The sequence below is a fragment of the Vicugna pacos genome, chromosome 8 (genome assembly GCF_048564905.1).
Source record: "Vicugna pacos chromosome 8, VicPac4, whole genome shotgun sequence".
Lineage (NCBI taxonomy): Eukaryota > Metazoa > Chordata > Mammalia > Artiodactyla > Camelidae > Vicugna > Vicugna pacos.
In genome coordinates, this window is record NC_132994.1 from 61,472,321 (window position 1) to 61,496,727 (window position 24,407).

Consider the following 24,407-nt stretch of genomic DNA (forward strand, 5'->3'; position numbering starts at 1 on the left):
ATGAATGTTCTTTCTGATTATTGCTGGTCGTAATGTGGAACTCATATATTTAACCTTCTCTTAGTTCCATGGAAAAAAAAAGCCAAGGACACTTTTATTCATTTAATCATAACAGGTTTAACTTTCAAATTTTGAAAAGCACTGCATATTCTGATATTATATATACTGACTGATCACACAAAGTAGGAATTTATAGTATCATAAATCACAGGTGGTAAAATAAAAATAAGAATCTCTTTGAGGAGAACTAATACAGTGCATCAAGTTTATAGATAGCTGTAAACTAATAATCACAAAGAAACATACTTAATTGATATAGGTCTTCTAAAAATTACATATAAATTCCTTTAGGATTGCATTTATTTTTACTTTAAAGCCTGGCGTTATTAGATATTAATAATATTAAGTAAGAACTATGTTACTACACCTTCATGATACCTTAAGTAAATCTGTGTATGCTGTATTGTATTTCTGTACAATTAACAGATAACCATGTTAAATTGACAGAGTCAAGTTACTCAGACTCAATCCTATAACTGGACATAATACTTAGATTATGTACTTTAATGAAAAAGATGGGGTTATTCTAGAAATATACTTTCATCTATCACTTAAGGAAAAACACTGCTCAAACACACACAGCACAAAGCAGATCAGTTAACCTCTGGCCCTGCTTTTAAGATGGAGGTAATACTTGCGTTGCATGCAAAGCTGTTGTGTGCAAGAGAGAGAGAGGCAGAGAGAGAGAGACAGAAACAGCCATAGTGTATGTAAGAAATCTTTGAAAACTGTAAAGTGTTTTATAAATGCATGTGATATTTATTATAATTTCACCTGTTTTCCCAGCTGCCGAGCACAGATTGGACAAGGTTCTGGATTGATACCTCCTGATGTTTTGTCCTGAGACTATCCGAAAAAGAAGAATTAAAAAATACGTTAGTTATATTTTAAAACCTGGTACATGTTTTACAACTAATTTATAAAGTAAATGCTGGCAGTTGCAATTAAAAAAATATAATAATTGAGATGACCTAATAATTTCTACATTACCTAATACTATTATTCCTAGGATTTACAGATAACATTCATTCAAGGAGTAAACTGAAAACCTGACACAATTTTTCATATAGTTTGTTAAAGTTATCACATTACTGTACTTGTGATAATTACAGAAGGAAAAATACAAATATAATTTAGATAAGTTCTCAAAATTTTATTTTCATGCTACATTTTTTTATAAAGAAATATATATTCTGTATGTCTGTTTGGCACGGGACCACAGACATGGGAAGAGGCAGCGTTTATTTACGTAACTCCCTATTAATACTGGTTTTTTCTCAGTATCCTTTTTCTAATCTCACTAAGGCAAAGCAAATAACTAGAAAGGAGAAATACTACTGATTTGAGACCGATCTATGCCTACAAATTATGTCAAAGTATAATAGCTTTTCAAAATCTCCTTAAAATTATATCAAAAACTGAAAGATCTTCAAAAAGGTCATCAAATTAAAACTGAGGAAAACAAAGTAAATCAGACTTACAGACTACGAAAGTTTTTAAGTCTGCAGTTTCACTAACCAAATAGTTAAACATGAAAAAATATTGTTCTTCATTATCCTTTGACTTTTATAAGCAGTTAAAAAAAAAAGGCTAAAATTGTGCACAGATTCCGCAACTCTAATGGTTAAAACAGTTTCATTACCTATAATGTAAGTATGCAAGCATTTTAAACAGCTGACCTGAATTACTCTTTTCCTCTGTTAATTACTGATTTCTTTCAGGTAACATGTAACAAACCACCTAAAATCTTAGAGGCTAAATAAACTTTTATTTCTTTTGATTCTACAGGTGCCCTGGATAATTTTGTGATGGGCTGATATGGCTCAAGCCTGATGGTCCAGGATGGCCCCGCACTCATGTCTAGTAGCTGGGAGGCTGACGGGTCTGGGAGAGGGCTAAGGTGAGGTCTTTGCTCCCAAGAAAGGCAATCTGGGCTTCCTCACATAGTCTCATAGTTCCAAAAAACAACACGACTGGGAGAACTCCAATGTGCATGGACTTTTCAAGCCTCTGCTTGTGTCACAAGGCCAAAAGCAAGTCATATGACCAAGCCCAGAGTCAGTGTGGGAGGGGACTAACCAAGAGCATGCACACTAAAGCAGCTTGGTCACAAAAGCAGCTGCAGACAATACTTAATGAGTAAGTATGGTATAGTTATGGGACATAAGTTGGTATCATCCATATGTTGAATTATTTTAAAAAAATTAAAATTCTAAGGATATGATCTATGTAGGAAAACTTATTTGGCTAAAAATATAAGAAAAAATATTTAATCTATAAATGAAGGAAAGTAAGGAAATCTGCAAACGACTAAGCATAGGACAAATCCAGCCCACCACCTGTTTTTGTAAGTTTCATTGTAACATCTCTCTTTTCCTGCCAAAATAGTAGTAGTCATTGTAGTAATAATATAATAATATTAATAGCAAATACCTAGAAAGTGCTTAATAAACCAGGAAATACTTTGGTACTTTACATATATTAATTCACTTAATCCTCAAGAAAGCCCTAAAAGATAGTGTTACTATTCTGTCATTTCCCAGATGAGACAAAGATATAGAACTTGAGTAAAGTCCTGTATCTAGAAAATAATCACATCATGATTCAAACGTGCACAGTCTACCTTTAAACTCCCATGTTGTTTTCCTATAATGAATGTCCAAGTTTTTCCATTTTGTCATCACTGGGATTTAATGATTCACCTAAATGTATTTTGTGTCAATTTTCAAGATCAGTTGTAGTCTACTGCTTTCCTTCATTTGTCCTATCAAAAAATCTACTATCATACGTTGTTCTGATAAATTACTCTGCCAACTGTCATTTACTCTCGAAGAAAATGAATCACACTCATCAATGTCTAAAATAATACTTTGCTCACAACTTAGAAAATGTGTTGTGAAATTATATTAATAATTCATTACCATGTTTTCTTATTTAGTAACTTTCCAAACACACTTCACAACTTCAAATAACAAATTAAAAAAAATCTATGTATGCATTAATGGATGCATGTGTCTATATTATATAATGAAATCTTTGCCCAGAGGTATGTTCTAATACTTCCAATATTCAAGGCTTCAAACTATAGTCTGTTTAAATTGTGCTATACTCTATGTTGCACACCTTTTATATTATCTACATAACATATTTTCTATAGTTACCATCTCCTTTTGTGATCTGCATAGCTATTGCAGACACAGCTAATGTTCTGACCCATATAACTAACACAAAGAAAGACAGAAAGATTAAAAAAAATCACCACTACCATTAATCAGGGGAATAACAGATTAAATGAAAGGAGTCACCAAAGTGGTATATTGACAATATAGTATGAAAAAAAGTTGCATATTTTAAAAGCAATACCTTCTCCAAGTTAGTTAGGTAAAGAAGCTGCCCAAGCTTTTTCTGAAGCTGTGATGTAGCAACAGCTTTATCATTCAGTAGTTTTATACGGTTTTGTTCCACCTAAAAAACAAAACAAAACAACTTCTTTATTCTAAGATGGTAAAATTAAATTAAACATGCACAATTCTTCCTTAATATTCATGTGTCCTATTTTAAGAAAACTCATTTACATATGAAAACACAGATTTGTAAAATGGATACTAGATAATGTATTTCAAAAAAAATATATATATATTATAGAAAACAAAATTCAATGTAGAATTCTGTTCAATAGGAAGGTTCCCTATATTCCTGAAGTAGGATAAAAATCAACCAAAGGCTATTTATGTATGACTTTTCAGTAATACATTCATGGGATAAAGAAAAATAAAATGATACACTACTTTGGCCAGAGTGATTTTAAGAAATCCAGGGAGAATCTCCCTGAGCCCCTCCTGTCTGTGGCCCTCTCAGTAGAATATGGTAAACAGAAAAAAAGTGTAAAAATAAGAGAAATTTATTTCTACAGGAAAAATGTATTAATAAGTCCGAAAATTAAGTGAAACAGTATATAATGAATATTTCTAAGTTTTTCTAAGTCATGGTCTCCAAGCTTTATAGAAAAGAGTTAAAAGATTAAAGGAATAAAAACAAATTATAAAGGAAATAATATTTCCAATATGAAGAAAAAAGGCTGGTGGAGTTATTTTTTAATCCTGAGATACAAAGAGGGATTTATCAGATGATAAATTGTCAATATCTGTTCATCATTAGCAAAGAAAAACACTGCAAAATAAATTCTTAGTCATTCTTGGAAAAGATTTTTTAGTTCTGAAAAAGCTAAGGTAATGACATATATCTAAAAACTGACCAAGAATATCTGTAGGTTTTGGCATCCAAAAAGAGCTCAAGAATAGATGAATACGCAACAGAGAGAAACAAAGACACAATACATCAAAATAGTGAGTGCTAAGCATGTATCAGACATGAAATGGCTCATCTTCGACCTACAAAAACAAACAGCTTCATATGGTTCAAACTAGGAGTAGATGTGAAATACTTATTTACTGAAGACATCACTGCCCCGACCCTGCTCTGTGGATCTTGGATTTCTGTGTCATCTATTTGCCATGTCTTTTGTGATGTACTTGCACGTTACCTCATGTGGCTCAATGATGTGAAGAACTGGTGGATTGGGCTTTGGCTCCCTAGGGTCACGAACTCTTAGTCGTTCTGTAGCCATTGCAAGCTCATCAATAGCAGACACACGATTCCTCAGAGCCATCCAATATTCGTGAAGCAACTGGAGGAACAGAAAAGACAAAGACAGTCGTAATGCACGTAGTTAAAACTCGTTAAAACCCCCAAGATGTGAGGTCTTAAGACATATACAGTTTTTTTCATTAAGTGTCTACAGTACACGTGGTTCTTGGGCCATTTTTAGGATGAGCAAGTGTGACTGAATAATCTCCACAGGACACTACCGTGTATTGCCTCTTCATATCCCAAGATTTCTTGATAGGACCAAAGATCTTTACAGATCAATACTAGACTGGTAGATTCTCTCCTTTATTTCTTAAAGAAACACTTTCCATTATTAGAATATTTCACATATTTGAAATAGTGTGTATATATGACAATGAGAATCCTAACATAAACAACCGAGTCCATGTCCTCCAATTTAAGAAAGAAGGATAATACCAGTTCCTTAGAAAGTCTCTGTATTCCTTCTCAGCTGTATTACTCTCTTTCCTCACACATCTTCCTTCAACCCCCAACAAGGGGGTAATTACTATTCTGAGTTGGACTTATCATTCTGTACTTTTCATTGGAGTTATACTAATCTACATATCCTTAAGAATCTGGTTATATATGTTCCTGAAATTTATAAAAATGGTATCAACCAGTGTAAAATTTTTGATATGCTTTCTTCATTAACATTATGCTTTGAGTTAGATTCTGACTGACGTGTGTAGCAGTAGCTCATTCACTTACACTGCTGTAAGAGGGTTTAATCTGCAATGTTATGGAGAAAAAACGCACAAGGATCTGGGAGAACTACATAGTAAGCATTCTTCTGACAATGAGCATGTGGCCAAATGGGGCTCAAAGAAAAAACATAGGTGCAAGCGAACACTGTATACAGTACTGTCGTCTTCCATGACTTGCTATAATTAACTGTGTTGATCTGTTTTTGCATTTAAAATAGTAATGTGAAAAGAAAAAAATGATTATGAACCAATGATTTTGACTCTATAAAAGTAACATTCCCCAATTTATCAAATGCATAAATTGGTATTACAGATAGCATATCTTCTCTTTCTTGATATAAATTTTTATCCTGTTTTAAAAGGCAGGAACTTAAAAGATATAAAATGGAATTATCACTTTATAAATTAAAAAAAGGACACTTCTTTCATTTCTTTACCCATCTCACTTACAAAGTAGGGTAAGAGGTTAACAAATCCACATATAAAGAATCATTCAAAATTAATGAATTCTGGAATCTTATCTCAGGTACATAGTTATAGTATGATTAAATTATTAACATATAAATACTAATGGTCACTTTGTGCATTATTAATTGCAAGAGTTTCCACTCTTGTATGTTGAGAAATATTTACTATGTTCTCCACTCTTTAAGGTTGTTGATGTTTGGTTGTTATTCACAGAGGAAAAGCAAAACAAAATAAAAAAAAAATGAAACAAAACCATACTCTTACAGAACAGCAGTGTAAGATCAAGCTAAGAATAGAATGATACACTTTCAAGGCTAAATAAAAGGTTTCATATAAATTTCATTTTAGTAATGATTTTCTTTTAGTAATTTAATAAATAGGACTTCCTCATTTGTTCAGTATTTTGTATTTATTATTCACCATTACATTTTAGGGAAAGATAAATTATGTTCCTGAAGTTTCTAAAGCAGATTTTTTAAAAACTGAAGAGAGAAAAAGGAAAGAAGCAATTAAAATTAATGTAAAAGGAAGAGAATTTTTAACATTGGAAGGAACTTTTAAAATACTGCTACCTTATATTCTTTCTTCCAGGCTTCAAAGAGATCCATTGAAGTACTTCCTTCATCAATGAATTCAACATCAAATCTATGTGACTTTGCAAATGATAGCAGAGCTTTCATAGATCGCTCTGTCTCACTTATTGCCCACAGACCCCGGCTGGTGGTAGGTATCCGATCATCCACCAGTCCTTCTTCATCTTCTATCATCTCCTCAAATATTGCAGTCTGGCCTTTGACTCTGAAGACGTAAGAGAACAAAATAACAGTAAATACTGTCCGAGGGTAACAAGTACTATACAAATCGTATCAGCAGAGCAAATAGGAAACAAGATCAAAAAAAAAATTTTATAAACAACTTTCAATGTCATGTCTGTAAGATCATGCTTGCAAATCTTTGGAAAAACCATACACAGCAACTCTGAAATGCTTAAAGTATCATAAATTTGACCACTGTTTTTCTTGAGAGCAATCTGACATAAAAAATGGCTATAAATTCCAGGCTAAAAATCTTGCTTTGAGAATTAAAATAACACAAAACACTTATTACCACCATCAGCCACGCAAGAACACAACAAAATAACCCCACAAAATAATCTAAGAGTACACTGCCAATTTCCCTCTTTTTTTTTTTTTTTTGGCAATCAGAATTTAGCCTTTCCTCAATTTTCATGTTTGTAAAATAGAGATAATTTTGCTAACGCCAAGGCCATGTCTTCACTAAGTAGCTTAATCCCTGACACAAGGATGAAGACTTCAAATTTGTGTTGGAGAAACTGTATTAATGAGACCTAACATTTTATAGAACACTTACCATGTATTAAACACAATGCTAAGCAATTATGTACATTTTCTCACTTAATATTCATAAAAAACTGTGAGGTAAGTGTTATTATCTTCATTTCACACATAAGGATACTGAGGTTCTGAGAAGCAATCTCCCACAATAGTGGGCAGGGATTTGAGTTCAAACCTGTCGAACTTGAGAGTCCGTGTACTCCCCAAGCTGTCCCTCAAGTACACGTTATTACATGACATGAGCATCTGGGAGTAAACGTTCTACACGGGTGAAAATGAGCACGTTAAATGATCAAACGCTAAAGCTTACTGAATTGATTTAATAAGAGAAAAAATAAGAGAAATGTTATTGTGAGGAAACTATAGTCCTATAAATTAAAACATCAAGTCTTGTAAAATGTTTCATTTTCCTGATGGGAAATAATCAGTCAGAGAACTTACGTGTGAGAAAACAGCTTCGATTCATACTCTGTGAACAATTCATCAGCCTTACAAAAGACACAGCTGGAAAATAAATTATCAGAGAAATATTCAGACACACCCAGCAAACAGCTAATTTTTAAAAGAGGGTTAGTATTTTATGCTTCACATTTTCTTTACAAGAAATAAACCATTTTAGAAAAAAAAATTATATGGTCCTCAGGTATGTGGTCCTGGAGAGTTTTTTTTTTTTAAGTTAGATTAATAATATCTCTACTCTAAATTCAAACGAGAAATGTTATACGTGAGCCATCATTTCTTCTCTCAGAAGAAATGTAGCTCAACTGAATGACGCTGTTTCATTGTATGACTTCTATCACCTACCAGTTGAGAGGAAGTCTGGTTGGTCGGAGATGGCAGATTGTTGCAGACTCGATAACGTGACGAGATGGAGGTCCCTCTAGATTTTTTACAGCCTCTCTTACTTGCTTCTGGAACTTACTTAGCTCTTCCATTTGTGTTGTTAGTAAGAACTGAAGACCTCTGCAGTCATGGAACCTGGTTCCCATCACCAGCACCACACACAAGAAAGAAGAGAACAGTCGGTCAATTTCCTAAAAATTCAAAAAGTGGTTGGCAAAGTGTTGAAAAACTGTATAACATTTTACCTAGTCACACTTGAGTGAATTTACTTTAGGAGTGCATTCAATTGGTATCTACTAGTAAACAAGGAAAAATAACATTGGGTGGTCTATTACAAAAGATAACAAAAATGCCTGATAGTTCCTGTCCTTGAAACTGAAAAACTGCACAAAACCTATGTCTCTGATGTCTCTGAAAGATCAGGATTGCCACATTCTTTCCTTTTAATGCTGATTGACTACAGATGTCCCTCCTGACATTCATGCTTTATGTGGCGAGGTGACTGCAGGATGAAAAGTAAAGACAGAAAATTAAGAAATAAGAAAGTAGCCAGGAGCTATATTCCCTATTACAAGGAAATTATATAAATGTACATATATTTTTATTATGCATTTACTATATTCCAGGCCCTTTGCCAAGTACTTCTTCCACATACTCTCAATACCATTGTGCCCAGTTCACAGATGAAGCTTAAATGAACTAAAGTAATTCAATGAAAGTTACAAAGTTATCATGTAGCAGAGTCGGGAGTTAAACCCAAAGACAATACTCTTAACCACTTTGATAAATTGTAAATGAAATGGGCTAAGAAAAAAAAAGTATGAATGTGTGTATGGGTTTATGAAAGGAAAAAGAAAGCCTAGAATAATTAGAAATTTAAAAATGGAAAATATAAACAGGATTTGTTTGCCTTTTAAGAATACATCCTTCTTTGCAAAATGCCTCACAACATTCTCTCCACATTGTTCGAAAGAGCCCGCTCTCCTATCTGGAGAGTATTTCACAACACTAATCTATGTTTCTTTCTGTCCATGGAACTTATTAAACATCATTCACTTTAGTACTTTGTTCAGTTTTTACACATACTCATATTTCTCACATTATTTATGGCTCTTGTCTTTTATTAGGCTTTTAGAAGGTAAGAATTAGACTGTATACTTTTTAAAAAACACACATAATAGACATAGAATAGCTGCTCAGTAATTTCTAAAAAAATTTGCATAGAGATACTTATGAGGTTAGGTATCAAAACTATTTACAAAAAGAAAACAAAGTCTTCTATTTGTAACTTATTAGAAACTCAAGTTGTTCTTCAGAAATTAACTTCTGAACCAATGGGAAGAAACAGCTTTTGAAAAATTCTCTCCACTAACTCATGTCTGAGCATGTGAGTAGGGGCTGAAAAATATTATCACAGATCAGCATTTAACAAGTCTTAGCGATGTTCTCTCTTGCAGGTCCTTTAAATGAAAGAGAAGAAAACATAATACAGTGTAATGCATAAACACCATACTATATGGTAGATAACACTTACAAATATTAATTTACTAATCCTCACAACAATGCTGTGTGCTTTTATAGATGAAGAGACTAAGGCAACTAAGGCACGGAGAGATTATATAACTTTCCCAAGGTCACAGAGCTAGTAAGTCGTGGAGTTCAGATATGAACACAGGTAGTCAGCCAGAACCAAGAACCTACCTGTGTGCGCTCTTAATCTCTAAGCTACATAGCCTTTCTCCAGAATCATTAACAAGTGAACATGAGTAGTTTGGTTTTTGAAATATGTCTTATTAAAAAAACACAGCAGCAATGTTAAAATGAAACTGATACACTGTAACTGGCTATAATTCAATAAAAAATTTTCAAGAAATTAAAAAAATTTCTAAATATATGTAATATAAAAATATTTAAAGTGTGCTTTCTTACTTTCTATTTATGTCTAATGTTTTTTAAAAGCATGTTTGTGTAATGAATGGTACATTTCATGTTTTCTATTGGTCCTTATACAGAACTGGGACCTCAAAATATTTAATTGGGGATAATTCTAATATGGGGATTTACAACTTTTAGATGTAGTTCCTGTATGACTTAAGAAAAACAAGTTCAAGATATTTTAAAGATATTTATCAGCTAATGCCACAATGATGGTAGAACATAATAGGATGTAACTTTTAAACTGGATAAAACAAATTATGACTTAAACGACAATTTATCCTGAAATAGTGATTCTTGGTCTTAACAGGGAAAAAGAAAGTACACTTAAAAGCATAAAGTACTGCATGTATTTCAGCAACAAGAAGCCCATCAGGTCTATACGGTAAAAAAAGATGATTGCATTAAGGTACACCCAAGTTAACAGTGACACGCGGAAAATGTAGCCTAACTCTTTAGGGTGTAAGCAGACATTTGGAAAAGTTTTTAGAAGAGTAAATGAAAACACATTAAAACATTTCAAAGATATTCTTATACTGAACTTTTCGATGAAAACCAACTTTAGTCCCAAGGCGGACCTTATACTGGGATGTGATCTGAGCAGCAATAAAGATCCTCTCTCTGGCCCCCTACCCAGAATTGACAGTTCTGATACAACACCTAAAGTCCCCACATCACACAGACATTCCTTCTGGTTAATCCACTGAAGGTGTTTTTGATAAAGAGTAAATTTGTTCTCTGGGAAGAATTATTCACCACTTATACTTCAAGAGCAACAGTCCAACTTACCTATCTTGAAGAATGGTGAGTGTTGATAAAGAAAGACGGGGAAGACAAAGCAGGTAACTCTAAAACATAACACCTGGGCCACTGTGGCACTACAAGTTTAGCTCTCAGGGAAATATGAACGCCTTACCCCAGGACAAAATTCTCCAAAACAAAGTCTATTTCGAAACTTTGCTTAAAGTTGGCTTTAAGTAACTTTGTCAAACAAAGATACAAAGAAAATACTTTAAGCAGATTAAAGAACAGGAGTTAAAAAAACACTGAAAAGAGAACATTTTAAAATGACTAACATATAGCAAAAAAGGTTTCTCTTTTATACCTACACCTAATTTTGGTCTGAAGTATACTCTTAACAATATGCAAAATCCAGATGTTCACAGCCATGATATATTTGGGTATTTAGTTGTAATTCAATATCAAATGATCTGAATATTTGGGGTGACTACTCATATACTCTACTTCATGCTATTTTCTTACTTCTCTGACATAGAAAGCTTGCCAGTTTGTTGCTTATAGTTGCTGGTTATTTCATTTCGCACTCTTTGAATAAGCTCCTCTTCAATCCCAAATTCTATTGCTCTGTGGATCACATTCAGCCACCAAGGAGAATTAGAATAAATCTGTAAATAAGACAACAGCTGATCAATGAATGTTTTTTTTTAGTACTCACTATGTTTCTATCACTGGAAAGGGTCCTGTGAAAAATTCAAAGGAAGCAATAAACGCAAATTCCAAGGGGACTACGATAGCGGGGAGAACAGTATACCTACTCTGCATACAATGAATGAGTACAACTTCTGCACACATCATTAAAGAGAACACCTGTTTCCTGACTACTCGGGATGAGTGAGAATTTGTTGTATGTACCTGTGTAACAAAGCTATGCTAAACACTTAAGCAAAATGAAAATTCAGTATTCACTCTATATACCTGAAAAGGTAACATGTTTCTTTCTCAGCATAATAAAAAGACATCATGGTTGTCCTCAGCTAACTGAACTAGATTCTATTAAAAGAATAACCTATGATAACTAATTAAATTATATGCCCAAATACTAAATAATTAATGTATTAGGGAGAATAATCGAAAAGTAAAAGACAGCGTGTTTTGTGTAGCCTCCTCTTTAGACTTTGCTATTTATTTCAAGAAAGAGAAACTTCGGAAATGACAAATGGCACGTATTCCCTAAGAAAAATATCTGTGGTTCTAACGTTTCAACATCTTAAAAGAAAAGATTTTAGAAACATACACATCTAAGATCAAAAGTAGGTTACAGACGGAAACAGACTCGCAGACATAGTAAACAATCTAATGGTGACTGGGGAAAGGGGATGGGAAGGGATAAAGTTGGCAGTTTGAGATTAACAAATGTTAGCCACTGTATATAAAAATAGATTAAAAAATTTCTTATGTATAGCACAGGGAATATCTTATAATAACCTTTAATGAAAAAGAATATGAAAATGAATATATGTATATATATGCATGCCTGGGACACTGTGCTGTACACCAGAACTGGACACACTGTAACTGACAGTACTTCAATTAAAAAAAAATAGGTTACAGAAATCTCTACTTTCTTCAAAAGACAACTTGTTATATACCCAAGGTCAGAGAAGACCCCATCACAGCCTGAAGGAAATGAAGAAGAATAGCCTGAGAATAGGTGATCATGCATCTGTTCAATCAATAAACACAGCTAACAGCAAACTTTCATTGTGCTCCAGGAACTACACGAGGCACTAAGAATTCCAAGGTGAGCAAGAAAGTTCAAGTTTCTCCCCAAACCGAAACACAACCCAAAATGCTACGTGGAGACACAGGTGAGTGAGAAAAGCCGCGCATGTGGCCGCACCTTTCTGTGGAGGTCACGGATGGTCTGCTGCACCGGCAGCAGGGCGTGCTGCGCCTCGGCGACCTCTGAATTGCACTTGCTCATGTAATGCTCTCGCAGCTGCTTGGCCTGTGTTGAAAAGGGAAACAAATATAAACTTCCACTCCAGGTCTTGAAAATAATTTAGTATGATGTTTTAAGGACAGGGTGCTTATTTTATTTATTTAAAGCTACTTAACTCGATTAAAGCATAAAACTCTACAAGTATACTGTAGAGAACATAAAAGCCACATTGAAATTCCTCAGATGTATACTGAAGAGAATATATCTGTAAGTCACCTTTACTTATATTTAACTGTAGGTTTCATAACTAAAGAAATTCTAAGGATTTGCCCCCTGAATTTCCCACTAGTTTTTTAATTTAAAAAAAGGGAGGGGGAAGAGCAGTAATGTTTCAAACTGTGAGGCAAAGCAAGGATTCCTTTTAGAATTTCTTGTTTGATTCATTTATTACAATTTCTTGAAATTACTTCAGTTTAGAAATAATACTTGAGAATATATACTAACACAGATTTTATGGACTGAACTGTGTTTTCCCCAAATCTATAAAATGAATCCCTAACCCCTAAATGTGACTGTATTTGGAGATAAGGCCTTTAAGAAAGCAATTAAATGAGTCAATATAGTTAAATGAGATAATAAAGGTGGAGCCCTAATCCAATATGACTGGTGTTCTTAAAAGAAAAGAGCGAGACATCTGGGATACAAGTGCACAGAGAAAGGGCCATAGGAAGACACAGTGAGAAGGCAGCCATTTACAAGCCAAAGAGGCTTGATCTGTGTGTCTGCTTTTATGTCAACACTATACTGTTTTAATACTATAGCTTTATAATACGGTTTGAAATCAGGGAGCACGATGCCTGAAGCTTTGTTCTTTCTCATGATTGCTTTGGCTATTCAGGGTTTTTCCTGCTTCCATCAAATGTTTGGAATGTTTGTCCTATTTCTGTGAAAAATACCACTGAAATTTTGATAGGGAGTGTGCTAAATCTGTATATTGCTTTGGGTAACACGGACATTTTAACAATATTAATTATTCCAGTTAGTAAGCGTGAGAAATAAAATTTCTGTTGTTTAAACCACCCTGGCTGTGGTATTCAATTATGGCAGCCTTAGCAGATTAATACAATAAGGATTTAAAAATTGCTCCCTTTCTACTTTTCAAGACAAGAAGGATCACTTTATTTGCAAGTAATACAAGTGCAGAAAAATTTTATTCTTATAATTTTCCATTAGGAAACTTAGGAAAATTCTTCAGTTTTGTTCATTTAACTGTAATACTTCACTGACTCTTGAAACTATTTTATGAATGAAGAAAAGAGGACCAAAGGTTATACGAGACAGTGGAAGGAAAACTGGAAAGACTACTGAACTGAAAATTCCAATGCTTCCACTTAGTAGAGGGTTAAGCCATATGAAATTGCCAATACTAGACCATTTTCGACTTACAAAATTGGCAATTTCATGAGGTCAACTGAACAGATACATCTCTTTGAACTAGCCATTTCACTCCCCTCGGCTTCAGTCACTTCACTTGCAAAAGGAGGTGGCTGCAGTAGATTATTTCTTGGATCTTGTCCAGCTTTGAAATACTGTAGGTTCATATTCCGTGAGAGTTAGGCAAAAGCGATAAAGCAGTCTCCTTCCTCAGAAATACATCTGTATAGTATGAACTCCTCATGCTGCATTTATCCTTTTTCTGTTACAACCTTCCAATTAATTTCTATAAAAATTCCTTAGCTAAAATTATTTGGTCATTAGAGCTGTCTACTAACAGATGGGATTCCCAGAGAATTTCTTGTCACTGAGGGCATTTAAACAGAGTGACTGATTACATGTAAGGATTAGATGCCTACACTGGGAATAAAATTTCACTCAAAAATTTCCAACACTTCGATTGCCATCTAGCATCAAGAGAGAGTTGTACACACTTACACAATCTCATTTTTTATCCTGCTGATTCAAATAAAAACTCCATTTACAGGTTCAATACATTTCAAACATATTTATTACTCTTTTGTTTTTAGATTTGCCATCTCTTTTTCATCTTTAACAAGGGAAAAATCCAAGGGGGAATGAACATAATAAGCATTTAACAATAATTTATAACATTACTCTTTCTAAAAATGAGAGGCAATACTGATTGCAGAGGGAACTTCTTTGAGAGGATGTAAATAAAACCACTGAAAATTTAAGTCTATTTACTGCCTATTTACAGAAAGATGGAGAAAGTACAAAATTTTAATTTTTACTGGACTACATCTTTTGTAGATCTGTCATCAGATGAACAAGATCTCCTTTTTAATCTGTTGTTTATTTACATCTTGTGCTGTTGGCTACCCATAGCCATATCTACAACAGGCAGTTGCCAGAGAGCTGCAAGGAGGTCATGCGATAATACGGAGTACTGCTATCCTACGCCACCCAAAATCACCACAGTAAGTTTGGAACATCAGAGCAGCAAGAAAACATGTTTACCTTTATATGCCCTAGGAAGTATCAATTAGATGGAACATGAAGTCTGAAAAAAAATTCTTTTATAGATAGAATGAAAAAAATAATAATTACCTCTTCCTCAAGTCTGCCATCTCTCAGGGTAGGAGGAATCCCTGGGTGCTTCGCTATCAATAATTCCATCAAGTTATGGGTGGCATGAAGTCTCTAAAAACACATAAAAGGCAATGATTACGACAGCCAGTGCAGAGAACTCTTAAGAAGAGAGGGAACCTACCATTAGTAAAGTATACAGAGCACTAACACCACATTTAAGATCGAATCACTGAATACTTTTTCTCTAAAACAACTGAATACCAACTTTCTCAGAGAAAACCAGTAAGGTTTATGGTAAAGACCTTAATTTATAATTTTCAATTAAAAATACAGTCTTATGAAACATGTTTTTGTATTTAACAGAGTATGTAATATAGGTACACGTCTTCTGTTATACATGTACTTGTCCATACAGGGAAGTAAGAGTATGCCAAGTAAGTCCAGAAAAGTAGAAAGGCTGATTGCACACAGTGATTCCTCTTCTCCTAGGAAATACATCTGGAAGAATGTAGAAATATTACAATAAAAATAAGAATAATGGAATACACAGGAAAACAGGGCGGTGGCCTGGACCTGCGGAACTCAAGAGCTGAAAAGGGAGGAGCTGGAGGTGGAGACGGTGGAGAAAAGGAGAAAACTCCATTTAAAATCTCTGTATTAAATATAAGTCAGGCATCTCACAGTGATATTGAGTCTGTGCTGGTTTGAGGCCTCCTCTGGAGTCAAGGACTATGAGAAAAGAATAAAGCGAAGTAGTTTCTAACTTGAGGCTTTATTTGGGAAGGTAGCTAAGGGCTAAAGGATGATTGGGAAAGAGTCCAGATAAGATCTGATTCATTGCAGTGATTTGAGACTATAAAGGTTTACTCTGGCCACAAATTATGGGCCACAGTACATATCTTTGTAGAGTTAATCTTTGAAGAGTTACCTCAAATGTCTTAGGTCTTCCATCATGCCTTCATAGATAATATAATTAGTAGCACTATCAGATTTAATAGCAAAAGCAAAAGTATAAACACCACCAGCTTCTCTTTGTGCGCTTGTGGAAGAGGACTTCTGTTGCTTTCTGCACAAGTGGTGGAATGGACTGAAGGCAATACTTGTCTCTCTTCCCCCTCTTACACAATTTATCCCAGCAGAGCAGTGGTGAATCTGACTGGACACAGCAAGACATTTGGTGGGCCAGGCTTTATCAGGAGGTGGGGTTATTGTGACTAAAAGGCAAGAACCAGGCTAATTAGCTTACTCTTCATTCTTGAACTCAGGCAGACGAGACTTATTTGTCTTACTTTGCTTCCTTTATTTGGGAGCACAGTATCTTTGCACTTCCTCCTTCTCCCATGGGGTAAACACATTTGCTTATGGTTCAGGACCTTCTGTAATCCTTATCCATGCAATGCAAGTAGACTTGTATTTACTTTTCTCTCCTTTTTCTTCTCCCCCATATATTCCTGCTGAGGCACAGGTGAACATGTAGGTCCCAAGGTCTAGATTCTGAATGGCAAAAAAAGCCTCACCTGGGACTCATTTGTTAAGTTTACACAAAGATTCCTAAAAGTGGTCCTTATTTACCATTGAGCTAGAGAGCCTTGTCTATATGGTCCACTGGACAGAACCAAGAAGACAAAGAGATTTCATAATTAAATAAGTGTTATAACTCAAATACCCAAATCTCCTTAAAAGACCTCCAAAAATTAAATTAGATCACTGGATAGTTTTTTATTACTTAGTTGCATTGCTGAGTTTAACTCAATTTCTATTCTTTGTGATGAATACAATGTGAATAAGCATGTTGATGTTAACATACAAAAGTGATTAAAACTGACCTCATTCTTTGAAATACAAATATTTTAACCTGCTTTTCTAATGTAGATTAGGGTTATCTAGCCAGCCTTGCGGCCAGTATTGGCCTGAGCAGACAGGATAGCAATGATTCTCAAACTTTCGTGTAGAAATATACAAATCATCATGGATGCTTAATTTTTAAAAGAACGTGAATTCTAAGCTCCATCACCAGTGATTAGGACTCAGTCCATTTGTTACCCTTTGTCCTTTTAAATATTCAGAAAAACTATTTTGTAAAAAGCAAGTATTTTCAGACTGTTTAATTTTTACTTACTTGCAGTGAATCGGTTTTGAGTTTTTCCTTGTGTTCCTCAGACGAACGCAACACTTCTCTGTACAATTCTGCTGCCGAGGCATACTCACCTGAATAATCAAAATATATTTAAAAGCAGAAGAAAATCATGTATTTAGCTCCCAGTGTTATCTAGTTATCGATCATCTAAAAATATCTACTGTAGGGATACAGCAATGATTACACTCACCAATTAATTTTTTAAGAAAAATAGTTTAACTTGGTGTTAATATAATTGCCCCAGTAAAGAAGCTGAGGATAGCACCTTCTTTTTAGGTGAACTCCAATCAAACACAATGTTTTAAAATTATACTGAAAAACAAACTCTGAATTAACTTTTAATTTAAAAAAAGTGTTTTTTTTTTTTTGTTGAAGTTAAATGACTACCAATCAGTAGTCATTAGGATATTTGAAATTAAGGACAAATTTTTGGTACTTACATGTATTTATAAATAAATATTCAAAACACTATGACCAACCGATGCATAATTCTCAGAAAATAATGCACTCTTATTGATAGGCATTATTCTTGTTGGTAGTAGGCCAGAATGATTTACAGTTAAAAACTACATTTCAAAAACTTAAGAATTCTTTCTATTTCTGCTGACACAAACCAAAATTAGTCTGAGATATATGCTGTGTTTTATTATACAAAATGAGTAGCTCATTCAAATAAAGTAATACAAAAAGTATCAATTAAAGCACGTGTTGGCAAACTACGGCCCGTGGGTGTTATGACTGCATTTTCATAGGGTCCACAAGTTAGAAATGGCTTTTTCACATTTTTAATTGCTGAAAAAAATTTAAAAGAATAATGATGTTTTGTGACATGTGAAAATTACATGATATTAAATTTCAGGGCCCATGAATAAAGTTTTATTGAAACTCAGCCATGCTGACTTATTTATGTACTGTCTGTGACTACTTCTGCATTACAATAGTAGAGCTGAGTAGTTGCCACAGATTTTATGGCTCACAAAGTCTAAAATATTTATTATCTAGTTTTTTCAGAAAAAGTTTGATGAGACTTCGATGAAGAAGAAATGAAACTTTTTTTTAATGGCTTGAATAATGGAACCTATCTTATTTGCTGCCTGAGGAAAAACACAGAACTGGTAATTTATACATACAATTAAAAATCTAACATGGCAAAATCATGAAATACAAAAAAAAAATGTAAAGATGTTCTAGTTTCAGTTTGCTACGGAAAAAAGCTGTTTTCCTGATCACCACATACACTTTCATTTTTTTAGACATTAAACTAGTTTCATTAATATCATGGATTTAGAACTTTATTCACAGCCATCTTGAGCTTTCCATAAATACACCTTTGTAAATTTTGTTGTTGGCGCTCTCTCTCTCTCTCTTTGTTAAAGCTGCTTTTATATACGTATATTTCATTGTGGTAAAATATACATAAATTAAAATTTACCATTTCAATCATTTTTAAAAGTGTGCAGTTTGGTGTTGTTAAGTATATTCATATTATGCAAAACGTTTGCTTTTATACCACTGCTTTATATCCAGTTCTATCAGTTACTTAATATTAAACTTTCTAAATCACACATTTTCACAGAACTTTACAGTCATCCAATTTCCGTGCACTCTAATAAAGGAGAAGATGATTTTCACGATAACAAAGTTGCTATATAATGTAGGAGTAACATTTAATTATCTTCACACAACGAACTCTCTTTTTAGTTTTGAAGAGTCTTGTAAAGCTTTTCAAAAGACATATAGATTCTATTAATATTTACACTATCATTTATACAGAATAATTCATTTAACAATTCTCCCCTCATCATTACTATATTTTTAAAAGAAGGTATAATGACTTACAATAAAAGCAGTTGAAACAACTATTCATTATAATACCATTTTTTTTTAATGTTTGGTTAAAAAAAGACACATTTTATGGGGAAGACACAAAAATGTGTATATTCAATACGCTACACAAGTTTAAGCCAAGTTTGGAAATACCCATTCTTTGCCACTTGGTGGCACTAACATTTTCAGGAAAATAAATCGTACTGGTTTGGTATCTCCAAGCTAATTTTCTCCAAAAATACATGTTCAGAAACAAAAAGTGTTTGTGATGATCAGGAAGAAGCTTTCTTTCACAGCAAACTGAATCCAGAACATCCATAGATATAAATTTCATGTACACATTATATAAAATTGAAATAATACCATGTTTTTAATACCACAATCAGTGAGGACCTCAGAATATGCAATGTATTAGAATATGCATATATATTGTTACGTACAATATAAACAAATTCTTTTAGTTTGATATTCATTTTAGATTTATTTTAGAAGTCAGATCCTCACTATCTGATCTCTATATTAAAAGAATTTAAATTATGTAAGTTAAGTATGTAATGCTACTTTTAAAAAGGTGTACTGTTTAATACACTACTATGAGTTAAGCCATGGAAACTTAAAGTACTTAATCCGTTACAATTAAGTTTATAATTACAATCAAATGAAGCACTGTTTATTAACAGACTTTCAAATAGAAATTTCTTTTAACAATTAGCAACAGTTTCCATCCACAGACAAATAACCACGGTGGGAATGCAGTGGAAACTATCCGAAAAGAGCAGTGATGCACCTCCTGTCACACTGAGATGTGCTATTTTGCCAAACAGGAGCCAACTATGTGCTGATCCTGCTGTAGTGCTACAGTGTCTGCAAATGATCGTATGAATAGCCCGTTTTTCCAATTCCCATATTATGCATAACTTCACAGCTGGGAAAAAGAGACAACAAATCTGAAAAGGAGACTAGAAAAAGGCCAATCGCACTGTTGCTCTTTCAAATTTTTCAGTCTTTATTCTCTTTGTTTTCCATGTTGGATAGTTTCTATTGCTATTCTACTTTTCAACTTTACTGACTTTTTTTCCTGCAGAGTCTTAACTGCTATTTATTATCTTTTCCATAACAGACAATGAAATTCACATTATTATAAGCCTCAATTTACGTTTCAGTGTGTCTATTTAACATGTCTGATCTTTACTCCTGAACCTATGAACTACAGCTCTAATGATTCTCACATTTATATGGAAACGTGTTTACTAAATGGTGCTCATTAAGAGTCAGTTATGCACCTTGTGCTTTGAGCCAAGACAGAATAACAGAATAGATTTACCCTCCTTCCTGAAACAACTAAAATGAAAGACAAAATAAATAAAATAATAGTTTGTAAGACACTGGACATCAAAAAACAATCAAAAAAGCAGTGATCTTGAAGAGACAGGCAACTCCAAGTAAACATCTTTCCAGGAAATGTAGGATTCCCTTCCTAATGTGCTTAAATTTTGCGCATAATATGTAACACATTAACTATATCCACATCCATCATATGTGTGTATGTCTGTCTCTCTCTGTTAAGAATTTAAGGTCCATAAGATCAGAGACTATTTTGACTACTTTATTTTATTGTATCATTTTTAGTACCTAGATCATACCCAGCACACAGGAGACATTCTAATATTTGTTGAAAGAATGAATTTACAAACATTAGTTTCTAAATCAATGACCAATATTCATCTGAATGTGTCAAAATTTAACTGTCTTCCATTTCTAGGCATTTTGGTTGTTTCAGTTGTTATTATAGACCATGATCAATAATTTACAGCCAAATCTGTGTTCACATTCTAATTTCCCTAAAAAAAACTTTGAAAAGTGGAAATGTTTGGTGAAAGTACATGTAAACTTTGAAGGTTTTTGAAATGTTTTCTATAAGTGCTCTCTATTAAGTTGAACCTATTTAAATTATGATCAGTACTGTGTGAAAGTGTCTTTCTTGGGAGATTTTGATTTCTACTCTAACTAATCTTCCTCTTCGAGTACTTAGAAGAATCAGAGATAACAAAGCAATCACCTTCTACCTTTAATGATGTGGATGCCTGCTAAGCCATTGAGAGCACAAACTAGTTGCCGATGTGCTTCTTCACATTCAGTTCCACATTTCTTCTGCAGAGATGTCAGCAGCTCTTCCATTGTCATGGTGCTTAAAGAAAATGCAGATTGTTCAGAACTAGAAAGAAAATCCTAAGTGAGAGCATTACAATACATAAGATCAAGAGTACCAGACTCTTAAAGAGCCTTTGTGACAGCTTCAGCATCCTTCTGTTTACCTCTATTTTTGCCACCATCACTTTCAACTTAATTACCTCTTACTATTCTGAAAATAGTATGGGTACAAGGATCTAAGACTGAGACTGAATCCCAGCATTAAGCTTAATTAACCTGTATGAGCCTGATTCTTCTTTTAATATGTAAAAAAAAATGAAGATTCTCCAAGGATTAGAAGAAACGCCTTTTCTACCAGAAGGCAGTCTAACATTAACCACTTCATGTTGAAATTTCTGCCATACTCAAACTGTGCACAGCAATTCATATACACCTCTTGTGAAATATATCATGTTTGCTATTTATTATACAGATCCATAGTCTTTGTCATGCCTTTTATTTGTCTATGAACAGCTTAAAGGCAAGGAAAAAAGTCAAATTCCTCTTTATATTTCTTATAGCACTTGAAAGGGTTCTCTTTTTAAAATCAGGTGTTGGAAAAAACTGCCAGTTCTTGAGTCACAGTCTGATGAACAAAAAAAACTTTTGGGACAATAGATTATTGTGGGCATAAATATCTTAATGTATTAGAAAGGAACAATCAAAGAATATAGTTAGCACAATTATAAAGAAAATATTTAATGGTACTCTCATTCATTTAATTCTGTAATGTGGGAACCAAAAAATATAATAAGAAAAGAACAAAAGGCTTTCATATCTGGAGTATAGCAAAAAACAAAACAAAACCCAACAATAGTCCTAATTTTAAAAGAAATGTTCAAAACCATGAAAATAATTTTGATGATGTGATTCTCTTTCACAAATGGTGTTCCACGCCAAAGAAAAACCACTCCACTAAAAATAGCTGATAACTCAGAGATACTAAGTGAAACTGTGAGCTAGGAAGCTAACTGCTTAAATATTGTCTATTATTTCTATATTACCAATTGCAGTATAAGGAAAGTAATAATAAAACCTTTTCTGGAGTGGCAAGAATTCCCCACGAACAGCCTGTGGGTGGCAGCAGGCCTGCCTGAGCCTTAGCAATGGATACAGGATGGAGGTGACAGTCCTTCTGTCCAGGCTGCTGAGCTTCAGGGCCCAGTCAGAAATCTTCCTGAGTTTTACCACCGCATCCTGGCAGCACACTTCGTGCTGACGGTGATAGAAATGTCTTTCCACTGGAGAAAAGTGGAGCCAGTGGATTTCTTCTGTTTGAGGAGGTATCTGGATCTGTACAGAGGAGGAAAAAAATTACTTCACCTGGAAATTTAACTTTCCATTCCAACTTTTTTTTCCCCCTCTAATACCCTTAATCAGCAAAAACTTAAGCTACTGACTTGGTCAATCACATCTTTCTTTGCAGACCTCCACAGAATCTTGGCAATAAAGCTGTAGAGGAGCTGAGGATTCTTCTTGCAGTAAGGACGATAGAGAAGCCGAACCCACCAGTGTTTGACACAGTAAGGTTCAATGCCAAGAAAGACCACTAACCCAAAAAGATCTGAAACAAAAGAAAAAAGCACAGTGAGAAAACAGATGGTCCCTGACTTATGATGATGTAAAAACGGCATTCATTGGAAACCATACTCCAAATTTTGAATTTTGATCTTTTCCCAGGCTAGTGATAAACGGTACAAACTCTCCTGAGATGCTGGGCAGCGAGTCACAGCTTCCAGTCAGCCATGCAATCACAAGGGTAAACAACCGATACATAAACAACCATCCTGCACTCAGACAACCATTCTGTTTATCACTTTCAATACAGTATTCAGTAAGTTACATAAGATATTCAACACCGTATTATAAATAGGCTTTTTTTCTTTATCTTTTCTGTTTCCTCATATAGAGAATTCTTCCGTTCTTCTTTACTTGGTTCAGGTAATGTTTTAGATCTTGATTTAGCTGTCACTTTCCTCTGTGTTCCTATTGTGTGATGTCACAGAACAAGACATCTTTTTTTTCAAATCTATTTTAGTTAAAATTTTATACTTATTTCATATGTGAAAGTTATCTTGATCGCAATCTTATGTTTGTTTTAAGTATTCAATACACATATCTCTCCCTCTAAGCTATAAGCTTAATAATGCCAGGGACCTTATCTATCTTTTGCTATTATACCTCACAAAGGAAAAATGAGACAGTAAATGCACCAAAAATTGCTTCAGTTGTTTAAAGTCAACACTTTTAAAGAAACTAAAATAAATAGATGAATGCATAAATAGAATATAAAAACAAAAGCATCAGTGGCAGCAGCTACCATTTATTGAATATTTAGTATCTGCCAGGTACTATGCTAAATGCTTTGCAAGCTTTATTACAATTAACTTTAAAACACCTTATTTTACAAATACAAACAATAAGGATTTGAATGATTAAGTAATTTGTTTATGGACATACAACTAATAAGTCAGGATGTAAACCCAGGTTCATATACCCCCCCAAAGCCAATGCTCTGTGTACTACATAAATAAGTATATTATAGACATGGGGTTGGAGGGTGAGAGGAGAGGGCAGTGCCCTTTTGCCTATTTGACTCTCCAAGTAGACTGGCATTATTTCATCTTGTCTCTAGAAACATACTACAGGCCTGGCAAATCATGTAATGAAAACATCCTAGCCTCATCTCTTTGTTTAATATGTGGCCAATTTAGGATTCAACAATCTCTTGGTTGTAGCTAATTAATAAATCGTCAAATCTGACTCATCTCTATCAGTTTAGCATAGCAGTTCTCAACTGAGGTGGAGGTGGAGGGGTGAGATTTTTGCCCACAGGGGACATTTGGCAATGTCTGAAGACATTTGTGGGTGTCACAACTGCAGGAATGTTACTGTCATCTAGTGGGAAAAAGCTAAGTAACCAAAATGCACAGGACAGCTCCCAACAAAAATGGCCCTAAATGTCAACGGGGCTAACTCCAGATACA

The 24,407-nt window shown here is 34.0% G+C and overlaps 1 protein-coding gene across 4 annotated transcripts in view; it reads right to left on the minus strand.

Annotated features, from left to right (window-relative positions):
- Positions 1–24,407, minus strand: part of SHPRH (SNF2 histone linker PHD RING helicase) — a 67,524-nt gene that overhangs the window by 19,018 nt on the left and 24,099 nt on the right. For all 4 annotated transcript variants that reach the window (XM_072965991.1, XM_015247089.3, XM_072965989.1 and 1 more), the window contains 13 exons: positions 22,821–22,984; positions 22,457–22,713; positions 21,297–21,418; positions 17,386–17,474; positions 15,285–15,377; positions 12,678–12,785; positions 11,300–11,442; positions 8,063–8,236; positions 7,700–7,762; positions 6,476–6,701; positions 4,604–4,747; positions 3,424–3,525; positions 835–906 (listed from right to left, as the gene is read on the minus strand). In XM_072965991.1, the coding sequence (XP_072822092.1) occupies positions 835–906; positions 3,424–3,525; positions 4,604–4,747; positions 6,476–6,701; positions 7,700–7,762; positions 8,063–8,236; positions 11,300–11,442; positions 12,678–12,785; positions 15,285–15,377; positions 17,386–17,474; positions 21,297–21,418; positions 22,457–22,713; positions 22,821–22,984 (1,757 nt within the window). The remainder of the gene's footprint in view (positions 1–834; positions 907–3,423; positions 3,526–4,603; positions 4,748–6,475; positions 6,702–7,699; positions 7,763–8,062; positions 8,237–11,299; positions 11,443–12,677; positions 12,786–15,284; positions 15,378–17,385; positions 17,475–21,296; positions 21,419–22,456; positions 22,714–22,820; positions 22,985–24,407) is intronic.